At 44.2% G+C, this 15,856-nt stretch overlaps 1 protein-coding gene and 1 long non-coding RNA gene across 2 annotated transcripts in view; one reads left to right on the top strand and one right to left on the bottom strand.

The window, feature by feature from the left end:
* Nucleotides 1–13,898, bottom strand: part of C5H16orf70 (chromosome 5 C16orf70 homolog) — a 30,196-nt gene extending 16,298 nt beyond the window's left edge. Inside the window, exons 1-3 of the mRNA XM_028854271.2 lie at nt 13,605–13,898; nt 6,210–6,292; nt 2,544–2,627 (exon numbers count right to left, since the gene is read on the bottom strand). Of these exons, the coding sequence (XP_028710104.1) occupies nt 2,544–2,627; nt 6,210–6,292; nt 13,605–13,668 (231 nt within the window). The 5' untranslated portion in view covers nt 13,669–13,898. The remainder of the gene's footprint in view (nt 1–2,543; nt 2,628–6,209; nt 6,293–13,604) is intronic.
* Nucleotides 13,899–14,020: 122 nt separating this feature from the next.
* LOC119088075 lies at nt 14,021–15,856 on the top strand. Its single transcript, XR_005091662.1, has 2 exons — nt 14,021–14,379; nt 15,580–15,856. It is a non-coding gene; the product is annotated as an uncharacterized LOC119088075 (long non-coding RNA).

The raw sequence follows: 15,856 nt of genomic DNA, 5'->3' as shown, positions 1-15,856 counted from the left end.
TAAGCTCAAGGACAGCAAGGGCTACAGAGAAACCCTGTCTTGAAAAACCAAAAACCAAACCAAACAAACAACAAAAACAAACAAAAAACAAAAACAAAACAACTCTCAAATTAGCTTAATTTATTTACAATATAAAACGATGGAGGAAGAGGTCCATCAGTACAACTGATTATATCCCTCATAAAGGGAATCTGGTTGAACCTGAAGATCCTGAGGGCCCTTGTGAAGTTGTCCCTTTAATAGGTTCAGTCTCAGATGAAATGCCAGGAGTCAGAGCAGAGACAAATGAAAAGGCACTGAACACTCAGGCATTACTGGCACCAAGCAATACACACAACAAAGTCCTTGACACTGTGATGTCATGGCTTGGCAGCCAACAACATAGCTGGTTGGGGGTTGGAGGCCCCATTTACTCCTCCAGTGGGGGCCGGCACAAGCAGAGCTGGCTCTATGTCTGGTTTGGCCTGTCACTCTGAGCTCAGATGTGGAAGAGGTTGTGGGGAGCATCAGCACTGACACAGAAACCGGGACATTCACCTCATATTCAAAAGCACTAACTTTTCTTTTTCTTTTGATTTTTTGTTTTTTTTCAAGACGGGGTTTCTTTGTGTAGCCTTGGCTGTCCTGGAGCTAGCTCTATAGACCAGGCTGGCCTCAAACTTAGAGACAGATCTGCCTGTCTCTGCCACTACAACAAGTTCCTTTTTTCTTTTTTTAAAGATTTATTTATTTATTATGTATACAGCATGTATGACCAGAAGAGGGCACCAGACTTTATTACAGATGGTTGTGAGCCACCATGTGGTTGCTGGGAATTGAACTCAGGACCTCTAGAAGAGCAGTCAGTACTCTTAACCTCTAAGCCATTTCTCCAGCCCCTCCTTTTTTCTTTTTTGAGACAGGGTCTCATGTAGCCCAGGCTGGCCTTCAAGTCCCTATGTAGTCAAGGATGATCTTGAACTCTTGATCCTCATGCCTCTCTCTCCCAGGGCTGGAATTACAGGTATGTGCTACCACTCTTGGTTCATATGGTGATGGGGACTGAACCAAGGGCAGGCACTCTACTAATATATATTCCCAGCCCTGTTCCTAACTTTTTTTTTAAGCATTAGCACTGGTGCTGGTGAGACAGCTCAGAGGGTAAAGGCACTCGCCACCATGCCAGAGGACCTGAGTTCAACCCCCAGGACCCACATGTAGAGAGAACTGACCTCTACATGTACACACACACACATACACACCACCACCAACAACATGACACTGACTCAAATTAGAAACCTCCCCACAATTACTAAGCTGTGGAAAGAATGGCTGTCTGCTGGGCCTTTTTTGGCACCTAAAGGAATCCTTTTATTCAAACTTGTGTGAGCTGTTGACTGGTCCCATTAAGCCATGGATAATGACTTATTTTTCACAGGGAAGGTATTAATGCATACTGGGTAAGTCTACCTCATATGCAGCTACTTAAGGGCAGTATGAAGCTTGTAAGTGTGGAAGCTGGTGCTAAGAGAGGCCCTGCAAAGGAAGACAGGAACAGCATGATTCAGAAGGTAGCCAGGGTCCCCTTCAGAATGCTCAGGCACAGCAGTACGCCATGCCAAACTGGCTGCCATTTCACTGAGGTCAGGACCTTTCGCTAACAGAGACTGTCTCCTTTCAGCCAGAAGCTCTGCTTGTAGAAGATGCAGGCATTCTCTCTCTGACAGCTACAACTATGACTGGCCAACAACCTCCCAGAAGGATCTCCAGGGAAATCCTTTCCGTGTCCTATTTTCTCTTCTTGTGACTGGATGACAGGAGCTGGGAAGCATGTCACCTTTGGAAGGGCTACTTCCTAGCCTAAGCAGGAAAACAGCACTGGTGTGCCATCTAACCTCATGACTCTGAGGCATTGGTTTAGTGTCACATGATTAACCTGTGCAGTCCAGGCATTTGAAAACAGAGTTATTAAAAACATCCTGGACTGAATAGGTGCTGGCAAACTGCACACCAGTGCCCATTAAGATACCCTACACACCAGCAAGTTGTTAAATTTCCACAGTGGGGTTAAAGAATCAACTCACTATTGGTAAGATTAACAGCAAACCATAAATCCCAGAAGAAATTTCCATTTTCAGTCTTCTAGGTTACACTGTCTGGTGTAAAAACAAGACATATAAACCTGACTAAAGTCTGTAGTTAGGCTCCATTTTCAGCACCTTTTAAACAAGATTTAGGTTAACTTCTCTACAGCATTTTTATCAATACCCTTTCTCCTTCTCCCAGCATGCTCCCCCAAATCTACAACACTCTTATTAGCTCTTGAGCAAAGGACAATAAAAGCGCCTTTCAACCATCCCAGCTTAGTTTAGTTCCATTTTTCTACCTACCTTTAGAGGAATAGACAAGCTGTAGTTTTCTACGCTGTGGTCTTTGAATCAAAGAAGTCTACACCCAAAGTTTCCAAAATATGTTTCCAAAACACCTCACAATAGCACATATTAATCAACTCCAGACAGACTGGACCAGCCAGATATGAAACTATAGTTGTCATTTATGGTTACCTTAAGTCTCTGATTGAAAGCATCAAACAGTAGTTTGATCCCGTCCTGAGTCAGGTTAAGGATGAGGTCATGGCTTAGAGGAGACTACAAAACAAAAATAAAACACACTTTGAACAACTGATTTATTCACCAGCACCTACTGAAAAGCCATACAACAAAAATGCAACACAGAGGAGATATGTAAGACAGTCCCTTTCACTCAACTAATGAAGTTAGGAAACACACACACACACACACACACACATACACACACACACACACACACACACACACCCCAGAACTCACTGTCTCTTACTTCTGACCTGCAACTCCTGCTTAAAAATGTTGGCTGGAAAGAGCCTTTTCCCTTTCAGACTTTAGTAGAAATAAGGGGAGAAATAGACAAAAAGTAGTAAACAGGTCATTTTCTTGGGGCCACAGGGTGACATCTACCTTAATAGTTTTCTGCCATTACACTAACAGAGAAGCCTATTAGTAGTACATGTCATTCGAAAAGCCTCAGGATCCAAACTTGGCAAGGTACTGGTTGTGCATGTCAGCTCACCCAGGCTCTCGGTACTATCCATAGTGATCACATGTTTGAGTATTTTGGGCCAAATTCTTGGAATAAGAAACACCTTGTGACCTAGTAATACAAAAGACAGAAGAACTCTCCTTTCTCTGCCCCCCTCCCATAAATGCTTCTTTCTGAAAAGCCCAAGTTTAAGATCTAAGGAGTCACATTTCTTCATCTGTCCCTAGCCCTGTGGGGAGTGGCAGGACACATCTGTGAACAGAGCTCTGATGACCTTAGATGTCTCTTAGAGCTTTCATGACTCTGGTTCCCACCCAGAGTACTGTCACCTCTTTCCTCCAAGGTTGTTCTGAGGACAAGAAGGGTAGGTCAGAACAATGTCTGCCTTAACCTTCCTGCTTCTATCCCAAAGTAATCAATCCAAAGACTTAACGTCTTAAAGACTCTCACAGAACTAACTGACAGACTACTACAAATCGAAGGGAAAAATCCCACTATCTCAAACTCAACTGGCACAAAGCTGCTCAAAAGGTCTAGGGTTTTTTTTTTTTTTTTTTAAACTAAAGTAAACAAAATGAGTAACAGAGGTGTGGTTTTAAGAGACAAAGACATAAATTAGAAAGCCAGATGCTACCCCAGTAGGCCTTATAGGGAAGTTCCCTCCAAAGAGCCTTCTGGAATTATCTCAAACGGTTTGCTCTTCTCACTCACAAGGCAGCAGACCCAGGGGGTACCATCAACACTTGCTCTGCCCTCTAAATAAGATGGAGTCGACTTGATCTTTGTGTTAAGTTCCAAGGTGTGAGTTGTACAGATAAGGTATTTCCATGATGGGAATGCACCTTAGTGGTAGAGTACTTGCTTAGTGTACTTGAAGGCCCAGGTTTCACCCCCACCACTACCAAAAAGGAGAAAGAAAGGACAGGATGAAAAAAAAATTTTTTTCTGGAACTTTTAATAGGAGCAATATGTTTTTTGCACTTGGAAGTAAAAAGAAAATTAAGACTGGACAGGACAGAACTGAATTTCAGAAGCACCACAACAAAGGCAGTGTGTTGATACATACCGGTGACCCCAGCACTTAGAAAGCTGAGACAGAAGGATTACAGTCTGGACTACATAGTAAGATTCTGTCTGAAAAACAGGACTACACCAGAGCATCCCCCCCCCCTCCCCCCGCCCCCAGACAGCGTTTCTCTGTGTAACAACTCTGGCTATCCTGGAACTCACTCTGTAGACCAGGCTGGCCTCAAACATGGAGCTATACCTGCCTCTGCCTCCTAAGTGCTGGGATTACAGATGTGCGTCACCATCTCCCAGCTTCCAATAGCATCTTTAGACCCCCGTCAAACACTGTTCAAAGCCCAACACACAGCCTTAGTTCCAACATCTGGGAGGCAGAGGCAGGCAGACAGCTGCTTGAGTTTGAGGACAACCTGATCTATATAGTGAGTTACAGGCCAGCCAAGACTGTCTCAAAAGACTGTTCTAATAATATATGAATGACAGACTAGTTACTAAGTTTTCACAAACCACACAACTAAAAAAATAGGAATGTAATGCTAGACTCAAAAATTCATGTTTTTAGTTGGGCATAGTATCATCTGTCTATAATCTCAGCACTTGGGAGGTAGAGACAGGAGGCTCAGATGTTCAAGCCCAGCCCTGGCTACATGAAACCTGGTCTTAAAATTCCAAAGCCAACTGTGTCTACTAATAGTTACAGATGTTCAGAAGATATTAGGGAGGAGCTGGAGAGATGGCTCAGTGGTTAAGAGCACTTGCTGCTTTTGTGGAGGATTCAAGTTCAGTTCCTAACACCCACACGGTGGCTTACAACCACCTGTTAACTCCAGTTTCAGGGATCCATACCCTTTTCTGGCCTCTGCAGGCACTGGGCATTGCATGCACCTGGTGCATATATTCACACAGGCAAAACACTAATACAATTAAAAGAAAATACTGGGGAAAATGAACTTAGTGTTAGCCTTCTGCAAACACTGGAATGACAAATGACAGGAGAACCAAGTATTTGTACAAAATGGTTAGACAGCATAAAGGCTATTTTCAAAGCCATTCAGTCTCTAGAGTGACAATCATATTTCAGCTCAAGGTTTACAAGCAAGCCCACTTCCTGTCAGATTACTAGGGATGACTGAGAGCAGAGAGTTTAAAAAGCCACCATCCATCCTTTAAATGAGAACCCACTCTGTCACCATGACTCAAGGAACCCCTGTACATTCTGCCAAGTCCCGTATTTTGTGGCAGACACCACCTAAGCACTTGCCTGGAGACTAAGCACTCCCCTTCTTAGCAGACCTTCAGAGTGGCTAAGGATACAGTACTGCAGAACTTATCTCTGGTAGCGTTAACAGGCCTGATATAGCTGTTGCTCTCAGCCAAATTGGGAAGCCTCACAGAAATCTTACCCACTTATAATCTAAAACATTTCTTCTTGTCAAAAACAAGCTGTTGTCTGCTTTAAGAGTTGAAACTTATTAAAACATCAAGCCAGTACTCAGAGTCTCAGCAAAGCCACAGGGACAGCCTTTGGCCTCAGGAGGCTCAAACTGGTTCCCAAAGCTTTGCAACACAAAGGCTAATTCACAAAGCTGCCTATGTTCTAATGTCCCAGAACTGCAGGCTTCAGCTCAGTGGAGAGGAGATTGGTCTTGGAGAGGAAGAGAAGGGAGGGTGAGCTAGCTCTGCTTCCTTTCAACTCATATGCTCTGCTAGCTAGAGATCTTTCCTGCAATAACTCTGAACATAAGACAATCAACAAGCAGAAGTGACACACTTTTAATCACAAAAGAAGGTGCAACAAGCACTTTAGAGTCAGAGACAGCTTGAGGTGATTTCTCATGAAAAGGTCCCCATTTTAAGGGTCAGTAGGTTAAGAACAGATTTAAACAAAACAAAAAAACAGGTTTAGTTTTTTTCACTGCTTTTCTTTCTAAACCTGGCAGCACCAGATTATCAAAACCCAAGTTTCCAAACCAAGAAGACATCCCTGAAAACTGACCTCAGACTCTCCTGCTGGAATGCAGTGACTCCCCCAGCTAGCCTCCCCAGAGTGTCTCCTCTGGGGGGTAAACCCACTCACTGACCAAGGTTGCTATTTCAGTAAACAAGTCAGCCACCACTCTACTCACCTGCTCACTGTAGAGAACCTGGACATTTTTGATGATGCGACAATGCTTCTGAAGAATGGCTACTGCCTGAGCCAGAGGCATTCCTGTAATAAAGGAAGGACACCCACGTGGTTACTCGGTCTATCCGTTTACTGACACCTACACAGTGCTGAGCATTATCTCTGAAGCCTGCACCCAGGGTGGAGTCACTAAAGTAAGTTAAAATAAAGTTAAAAAGCAAACACCAAGGCACCACAACATTGTCCAAGGAGAGAAATGGAACACAGAAAAAGCTTCCTAGTGATAGTCAAACTGATCCTAAGCAGTCAAAGAGCTCAAAGACAAAGTCAGCATGAACCAAGAAGAGGCTGGAAAAAGCACAAACTTCATGACTCCGGAGGCCAGGCTTCTAGTCTTAGAGTCTGCACTGGTTTCCCCTGACCCTGCACAGGTCCCTTCTCTGCCTCTCTGGCATCTATCTCAACATCCCATGTGAGACTGTATTAAGACACATGACTTACAAGACTTCATTAAAAAAGTTTTAGCATGCCTTTAATCCCAGCACTCGGGAGGCAGAGCCAGGCGGATCTCTGTGAGTTCGAGGCCAGCCTGGTCTACAGAGCAAGTTCCAGGACAGGCACCAAAACTACACTGAGAAACTCTGTCTCGAAAAACCAGAAAAAAAAAAAAAAAAGTTAAATTCCAATTCTTGTAAGGCAAAGGTAGAAGTTTAAAGTCACATGCTGATCAAAATCAACTTATTTCACAAAGAATTTCATTTAATTCCTACTTAAAAACCCACAAATCCACAAATATCTCTTAAATACTTAGTTTTGAAGGCAAGGCCTATTACAAGCAGATTTACATTTACCTCCAGTTTAAGTGACCCAAATAGACACCTCTAACATTCTAGGGACTCACAGCGATATTAAGTTTGTTTTCAGGGTCCATAACATTAAACAGGAAGAAACAGAGAGATAAGTTCTGGAAAATCTAAAAACAACTCAGTTTCATAAATGCAATGACAGGATGGGGGCTATTTACTACTGCCTGAATTCCCAGCTCCCTGCTCAGAGCTGATGGCCTATGGCTGTAGAATACTCACTCTGTGGGGCTTAAGGACTGTGGCGTAAGCGGCACAGGAAAGGGAAGAAGAGGGACTAACTTAACATATCACCCACAAGGAAGAGCACACTCAGATGAGGTACTCTAGACTGAGAAAAGGAGATATGCAGAAAAGAGCTTTCAGATGAAGAATTGGAAGCTGTGGTCCGCCCCATTTAAACAATTCTATTAATTCTCATTCGAGGAGCTGCTGTTCAGTTTTAAGAAAGGTAAAAGCAATCAATCAGAAGGCCAAATGTAATTTTCTTTTTTTATATGTGCATGTGTGTATGTACATGCACACGTGTGTTCAAGTGGAGGTCCAAGGACAATCTCAGGTTCATTCTTCAGGAGCTGTTCATCTTTCATCTTGTTTTTTTGAGCCGGCACCTCTCACTGGCCTAGAGCTCATCAAGTAGGCCAGGCTGGCCAGCTGGCCAGTAAGTCCCAGGGATGCACCTGTCCCCATCTCTCCAATGCTGAGATTTCAAACCCATGCTACCACACCCAGTCTTTTGTTTTTTTCATTTATTTTTAATGTGAGTTCTCAGGATTGAACTCAGATGATCCTCATGCTTGCTAGACAAGCACTTTACTAAGCTACCCCTGTCCTGAATTATAATCAATGAAAACACTTTTCAGCCTTCTGTAGCATGGGTCTACTGCAGAACAGACAAAGCTGCAGAGAGCACGAACAACTCGGTCTCTTACTCAGCTCGCCATTCCTGCAGTGGACGCGTGTCTGTGCTACAGACATCCGAGAGACAGACAGTCAAGTAGAACACACAGGTCTTGTATCGCAGTCTTCCTCCCAGCTCTCCACAGATGCCATTCTTTCCCGTGGTCCTCATTCTCAGTCGCTATAGGTATGTGACGGGTATATTTGACACAATAACAGACACGGCACTATTTCTTCTGCTTATGTCTCATTCAGTCAACTCTGCAGATTACAACTAGAATGTCGATCTGTTTTCTGTGTATAACTAAAGTCAAATAAGAGCTAACAGACTTTTTTCATCTTCTCTGTATTCTGGGTCTCTCTTACTACTTCCAATATTCAGTGAGTGTATCTTAACTCAAAAACCTCTCAAGTCTTCCTTTTCTCTGCCTCTCTGAATCCAGTTTATAAACTGTACTTCCTAATGGAAGCCCACAACTGACTTTACCTTCTTTCTCATGAACCCAGAGGTTTTACAGTGTCCTAGACAGTTAATATCAAACAAAATTAGGATTACAGGAAAAAAAATTTTTTTTGAGACGGGTTCTCACTGTGTAATCCTGGCTGGTCTGGAACTCACTATGTAGCCCAGGCTAGCTCAAACTCACAGAAATCCATCTGTCTCAGCCACCTGAGTTCTGGGATTGAGGGAGTGGGTGGTGTACTATGCCTGGCTATTCTCTTTTGCCAGGATATCATGCTCTAATTATAAATCCAAATTTATTATGTTTTCCTGCATACATCATCTATTTTTCTCCTGTGGGTTAATACCAATCCTTCTCTAGGCACCTAATTTAGGTCAAGTCCCTTCTCTTTCCACAATAGCCTCCACATCTTCTATTATAATAAAATGAACTATTAAAATAAATGCATTACAATCAATGACCTTTTTGAGTAGGATTATTTCCTACACAATTTCCAATGTTTATGAGCAGATCCCACAGACATACATGCTATGTTGGATACAGCAAGCCATCTGTCTCTGTACAAGGCAATGCTGGAGAACATTTTCTCAAATGACCCTTTAAATCTGCCTTTAGGTATTCTAAAGATGAGATTCAAAAACAAATCCAAGCCAAGCACAATGACTCAGACCTGTAATCCCAGCACTCAGAACACTAAACTAAGGCAGGAGGATTGGTTGCTCAGAGTTCCAAGACTAGTATGGGCATGATTCTGTCTCAGACAACTAAAAACAAATCCAGACATATGCTGCCACATCAATATATTCTTCAAGTCTTATTGAAACCATCATTTTGCTTTGCAATGTCTTTATTCCACAATGGTCAAACCATCTGTGGTATTTGCAGAGATTCTGCTTAGGTTTTGTTGTCTCTGTGTTGCTGGCATTTCCCAAATCTCCCAACATCATACAAAGGCCAGGAAGGCAGCCAAGAGGCGGGTGCAGCTTTCCATTATAATGCTAGGCAATGACTACAATGGCCAGATGCATCTGCATGTGCACAGGTTAACAATAAGAACTAGGAACTCTCTCTTCAGCTAGCTGTGTTTATCACCTTCACCTAACTCAATAAAGTAAGGTTAGCCGGCAAATGAAGAGAACCTTACAGTATTGTGTTAACAAGGTAAGAACTGCCTAGTTCTCTAACCTATTAACATGTTTTAAAGCAGATTCCATATTTATTCCATACTTATCCCCACCTAACACCCCCAACTGCAGTTTGGATGGCTGGGGTTAGGGGAGATTGAGAGGGGAAAACTGATTCACCCCCAGTCTCCCCAACTCACTGTGAAGAGTGCTGAGATTAAAGATGGAGTCCAGGAAACTAGACATGGAGGAGCACACCCTTTAATCCCAGGCAGATCTCTGTGAGTTCCAGGCCAGCCTGGTCAACACAATGAGTTCCAGGACAGCCAAGGGTTACACGGGGAGACCCTATCTCAAAAGACAAAACAAAACAAAACTGAAAGCTTAGCTAAATTCATGAGTGAATGGTTTCTAGAGGATTATAAAAGCCTGTTAGGAAGCAACTCCTTGAACTTGAAGGTTAGTAGAGTCCTGAGAAACATGTAGACTCTCTAAGTCTATTTGCCCCTTTGCCATAGGCAAAATACTAGGCTACATCTGCTTCCTGCTTGTTACATTGTGACAACTAAGTGAATTCCTGCAAAACACACCTGAAATAACATGGAGACTGGGTGACAGCTAGTAGAGTCCTATGCCATCTCTCCCCATGACAGGCTATCACTAATCTATCATGAGTCCATAGAGCTTCCCGGGGCACAGAAGCCATGTGACCATTCCCAGCAGAATGCAGTCCTTTCATTACTCAAGATGAAAAGGAATAGTACAAGTGATGGGCCCGAGGTTGCTGGTCCACAGTGATCCAAGATAGGCTAGCTAGTGTGGAAATCCAAATTCAAATCCAGAGGCTGGAGAGATGCCCCATGATTAAGAGTACTTGCTGCTTTTCCACAGGACCTGAGTTTTGTTCCCAGCACCCATACTGGGCTGCTCACATTGCCTGTAACTCCAGCTCCAGGGGATCCTACACCGTCTCCACAAATACACACACAGAGACACATACACTACAACACACACACACACACACACACACACACACACACACACACACACCAAAAAGAAAAAAAATCTTGAAAAATTCTCCAGTGATTTAAAAAACAATCCAAACCCAACCTAGAGTTAAACACCTTTAACTCACATGATCTAGAGCCATAGGAGCCTTAAGTTCTTTCCTTCATTTTGTGTTTCTCAACAAATATGCTTTTATCCTTTTTTACTATAAAGGCAGAATAGATAAAGGAAGAATTCCAATGCAGTGGTGAGAGGAAGACCAACCAGAGGAGGAAATAGGGAGATGGGGAGGGGCAGGGTGGGGACAAATAATTAAAGTATAGTCAGTGATACCCATTTCTTTGTATGTTAGCCAAATAATAATAATAATAATAATAATAATAATAATAATAATAATAATAAACACAGGCACAATCCTTGAATGCAACAGAAAGGTGTTCTTCGAAGAGGATCTTTATACCTTTGTGTATCCTTTCAAAAAGTTCCTTCAACCAAACTACTATCTAAACTTTGTTCATTCACTGTATTTTGCCAGCTTTCTAGATCACCATAATTAAAAATACCTTATGCTGGGCGGCGCGGCGGCGGCGGCGGCGGCGGCGGCGGCAGGGCAGTGCACGCCTTTAATCCCAGCACTTGGGAGACAGAGGCAGGTGGATCTCTCTGAGTCAGAGGCCAGCTTGGTCTACAGAGTGAGTTCCAGGACAGCCAAGGTTACAGAGAAACCCTGTTTTGAAAAACAAAAACCCAACCAACCAAACAACAACTCCTCCACAAAATAAAAAAAATCACCAACCCCCACCCCCCAAACCCTTATTTTTTAAATTTGTGGTTTGGTATCTCATTGGGTAATTCCTCAAATGAGCCTTCTATTTCCTTTAATAATTTAGTTATAAAGGATTATAGTCTTTTGCTGGGTGTGGTGGCGACTGCCAGAGGCAGGTGTATCTGTGACCAGCCTGTTGTACATAGCTGAGTTCCAGGACAGCCAGGGCCATGTAGAGACACTATCTCAAAAAAAAACAAAACCAAACAAACAAAAATTGGAATCCTGGGATTAAAGGTGTGTGTGTCACCGCACCCAGTCCTGGATTTACATAATCTAAAACTGCAGATTTCAGGGTCAGTAAGACCGCACAGTCAGCAAGGGTGCTTACTGGCAAACCTGGACACCGAGTTTGGTCACTAGGACAAACATGGTGGAGAGAACCAACTCCTGCAGATTGTCCTCTGACCTCCACACTGACACAGACACACATACACAGGTTCCTCCCCATACATTTTTTAAAATGTGTATGTGTTTGCCTGAAAAGTATGTATATGCAGGATGTGCATGTAGTGCACACTCTTGTGCTGGCTACTGGATTTGATCTCTAGTACTACAGAAACCCAGATGGAGGCAGAAATATAAGTTAAAATAAACTTCAACTATATAGAGAGTTTGAAGCCAGTCTGGGCTAGTAACTGTCTGAAAAACAAACAAGCAAATGAAACCCAACTTAAAAACAAACACAATAATGAAAATGTTTACAAGTAATCTCAAAGGCTCAGGTCTTCCCTATGAGCTTCCCGAAAAGTTCACTCTGAACCCAGTGTGCTGTTATTTCTGGATACTGCAAAGACAGTTTGGAAAGAACTACTCAAATTCTTGGTTCCTGAAAACTGGCAGCTTAGGGGTTGATGGTCAAACATTTACCAGAGGAAGCCCTTGGTAGTTAGTTATATACCTCGTTGTTCTGGAAGTTTCCTTACCTCAACCAATCTTGTATAGTCACTAAATCAAACAAAGAGATCCACACTCTAATTATACCCTCTGAATCAGAAGCTGAAGCTGTGGTTCTTAGCAGGTTCAGGAAGGTCCAGGTTAGGTAGGAGTTGTCAGGGGAGGAAAGGATATTAATTAAAAGCCAAACAGCATTAGCTTTTCAATCAAGCTCTTGGTGCCTTCCAAGATGTTGAATGGAACATTTTCATAGCATATAAAATTCTGATAACTCTATAGGAACAGGCAGGCAATCTAAATTCCGAGAGAGAGAAGAGAGCCAAGATGCCTCGATAAACTGGCTTCTCCAAGGGGCAGGAGGCAGGCAGGCAGGCAGGCAGGCACCAAGCCCCAGCAGGCTCTTTCCAGCAATCTACCCAGCTTGTTTTTTCCAATGTGCTGTCTCTATAGACCTGAACCTTCCACAGTCAAGGACAAGCCATAATCAAATGGAGCAGCTGACAGCCTAGGAGCCCACACCGGAGGGGCAGAGGTTCAGGCCCACACAAACAAGCGGCAGCAACACCTGCTTCCCACCCCCTTTTCTTAGTGCTGACATAAAGTAAACACACTGGAGTTACTAAATGCAAATATGCTTGTTCACATAAAAAGGTCAACTAACCCAAAAGTGACCAAACTGAATTGTCTACAAAGCTATGTGTAATTTCCACTTCACTCAACTTTTAACTCTGGCATCTAGTATTACGACATCACACACTAAGGCTACATTTCAAAAGAGAAGAAGAAAACAAGTCAGAAGTTCCTTTAACAAAGCAAGTTCAACTACTTCCCGCACCATCTTATGATGAGATTTGAGCTTAGGTTTTCCTTCTGAAAAAAGTAACCCATGTCCTCCCGATCCCTCTGCTTCTTTCTAAAACCAAAGGAAGACAGATCAGAGACCAGAAGGTTGCCCATAGTCTGCAAAATGGGCATAACAATAGTATCGATCCTCAGATCTTAGGGACGGTTACTAGAGATAAATTCAAAAGAGCAGGGCCTTCTCACTAAGTATTTGGAGTGTATCGGCTATTATTGTAATTACTAGTACTACAGCTCCTAAGAAGGACCCTGCTGAAGCCCCAGGCGAGGGCATCGCTTATCCTGTGACAGATGGGAGGAGCGGGTATCTAAAGCCTGGAACCAAAAGACCAGAGGGTACGAAAAGGCGGAGAGCCGCGGACGCAGCGGCACCTGGGGCAGAGCCCAGCAGCGGAAGGGGCCAGAGAGAAGCAGGGGCCAGTAAATAGGGTCTTGAAAGGCTCCCACACTCACCGAGCGTGAACTCCCATTGCTCGTTCCCCAGAGAGCGTTCAGGCACCACCTCCAGGTCCAGCATTGGTTCGGTTCGCTGGGCCGGGCGGCCTCCCTGCGGCAGCGCAGACAGGACCCGGCCTGAGGAAACCACGCAGCTGCTGACTCGCCGCTCTCGCCAGCCCGCGGACGTTCGGCTCTCCACTCCGTTCCGGGCGGCGGCAGCAGCACCGACACAACAACACACTTCACCTCCCTTCACCTCCCGGGCAGCAGCCGCTGCTGAAGCGGCAATAGCAGCAGTAGCGCCCGGAGCAACTGCAGCAAAAGCGGCGTGCCGGGCCGTAAAGCGTGGCAAAGGCGGAGCTCAAATCTAGGGGGCGGAGCCTGAGGAGGAGTCGCGCACGCGCAAACTCTATCGGAGGCTTGACCGGCGAAGGGGCGGCCGCGTAAAGCAGGCAGACCGGCGGCTTTAGAAGGTAAAGGCCGTACAAACTGCACAGCACTCCATACATACCTACACAAGGAAAGGAACAACGCCCACAACACATCACACAAGAATGAAGCTGGCTGCCGTCTACACATCTGTAACATTAATGTGCGTTAGGACCGAAAGGGACAGGAAGGACCCAGTCCCAGAGACTCACGGCCTGCGGGCGCCCCCACAATCATAGGACTTGTCATAGGACTGACGCTGGCTGCAACTACCTGTAGCTGTGCAGAAATGGACGCTCACTCGGACCTAGTTGTCTCTGAGCAGGACCCACCTCCTAGCTGATGCTGTGCGAGTGTGTGGGTAAGGGGTAGGGCGAGGGGAAAGAGTAGAAGGGTGGAGGGTTCCAAGCCAGGTCTCACTCGAAGTGCTCAGCCCGGAGCGTGCATTCTAAGGACAGAGACTGCCTCCAGCAGCTCCGCCTGGGATCAGCTTTGCTGCTTGATAACGCTTTATGGTTTTGCCCATACCCTTAAGCATTCTGTGCTTGTTTCCTGTGAGTGGAAGAGGGGCTCTAGTTGTATTTAGCCTTAACTTTGGGCCTGCCTGCTCTAGGATAACCTAAAATTAAAAGGCAGCTGAAGCCTCTTGATGACGGGACTTCGCACCCCCAGTCTCATTTTAGAGGAATAAATGGGGCTCAAGGAGGGTAAAGAGTTTATCCAAGGTTCCTTGATCATCCTAGGCTGCTGAGCTCAATTTCCATTATTGTTCCCCAGAGATAGTATTTAGCAGGTAATATGTAGCAGGGAAGTGACAGGCTAAATACTCAAACTGGCTACACAGGAGCAAACAGGATGTTTCATTAAAATTTAAGCCGAGCTGTGGTGGCGCACGCCTTTAATCCCGGCACTCGGGAGGTGGAGGCAGAGGCAGGCAGATCTCTGTGAGTTCGAGGCCAGCCTGATCTACAGAGCGAGAGCCAGGACAGGCACCAAAACTACACGGAGAAATCTTGTCTTGAAAAACCAAAAAAAAAAAAAAAAAAAAAGAAGAAGCCATTGCTATGGGCATTAGACAAAACAAAAACAGTAGGATGTCTTTGAGTAGCATAGTTGCATGCCAAAACAACTGGGTCACTGGGATGTCCAGTGGGGAAGTGACTGAATAAACACTGACATGTGTAATTAGTTATGTTATGTTTAAAGGCTGGGTGTGGTGGTTTGTGCCTGCCAGAAATCCCAGCAGTTGGGCTGTAAGGAAGTTCAAGGTCATGCTGTCCTACAGAGTTCAAGGCCAGTTTGAGACACAGGAGATCTTGTCAAACAAACAAACAAACAAAAACCAAAAAGTCTAATCCAAACCAGATTGGGAATGGTTAAACTAACAAAAAACAGTTGATTTTATTTATTGTGAGGGGAAAGTGTATGGGGCCTGAATTGAGATGCAGCTGGCTGGGCGGGGTCTCGGGAGAAGCAAGACAAAGATTAAAAGCCCCATGCCTCTAGATACAAAGTGAAAAGGATTTTTAGTGAAAATGATTTTTTTTTTTAATCTTTCTAGAACTTTACTGAGGGAGAGAGGGAGAAAGAGAAACAGAGAAACAAAGAGACCTAGCGCGGAGGGAAGAGAACGGAAGGAGAGAGTGCAGAAAAAAGGAGCATGAAAATGATTTTTAAAGTCTAAATAAACCACAAAACCAGGAATACTGAAGCAACTTCCAGGAAACTCTCAGTTGGGATAGTGATTTCCAAGAATAAAGGATGTTATCTGCTTATTTAAATGTGACCCGCTCAAGCTGTCATGAATAAAAGAAGCTTTGGTTATGCCCACCTTGCAA

The sequence above is a fragment of the Peromyscus leucopus genome, chromosome 5 (genome assembly GCF_004664715.2).
Source record: "Peromyscus leucopus breed LL Stock chromosome 5, UCI_PerLeu_2.1, whole genome shotgun sequence".
Taxonomy (NCBI): Eukaryota; Metazoa; Chordata; class Mammalia; order Rodentia; family Cricetidae; genus Peromyscus; species Peromyscus leucopus.
Note: the sequence above shows the minus strand (reverse complement) of the source record. Positions and strands in the feature narration are given on the sequence as shown.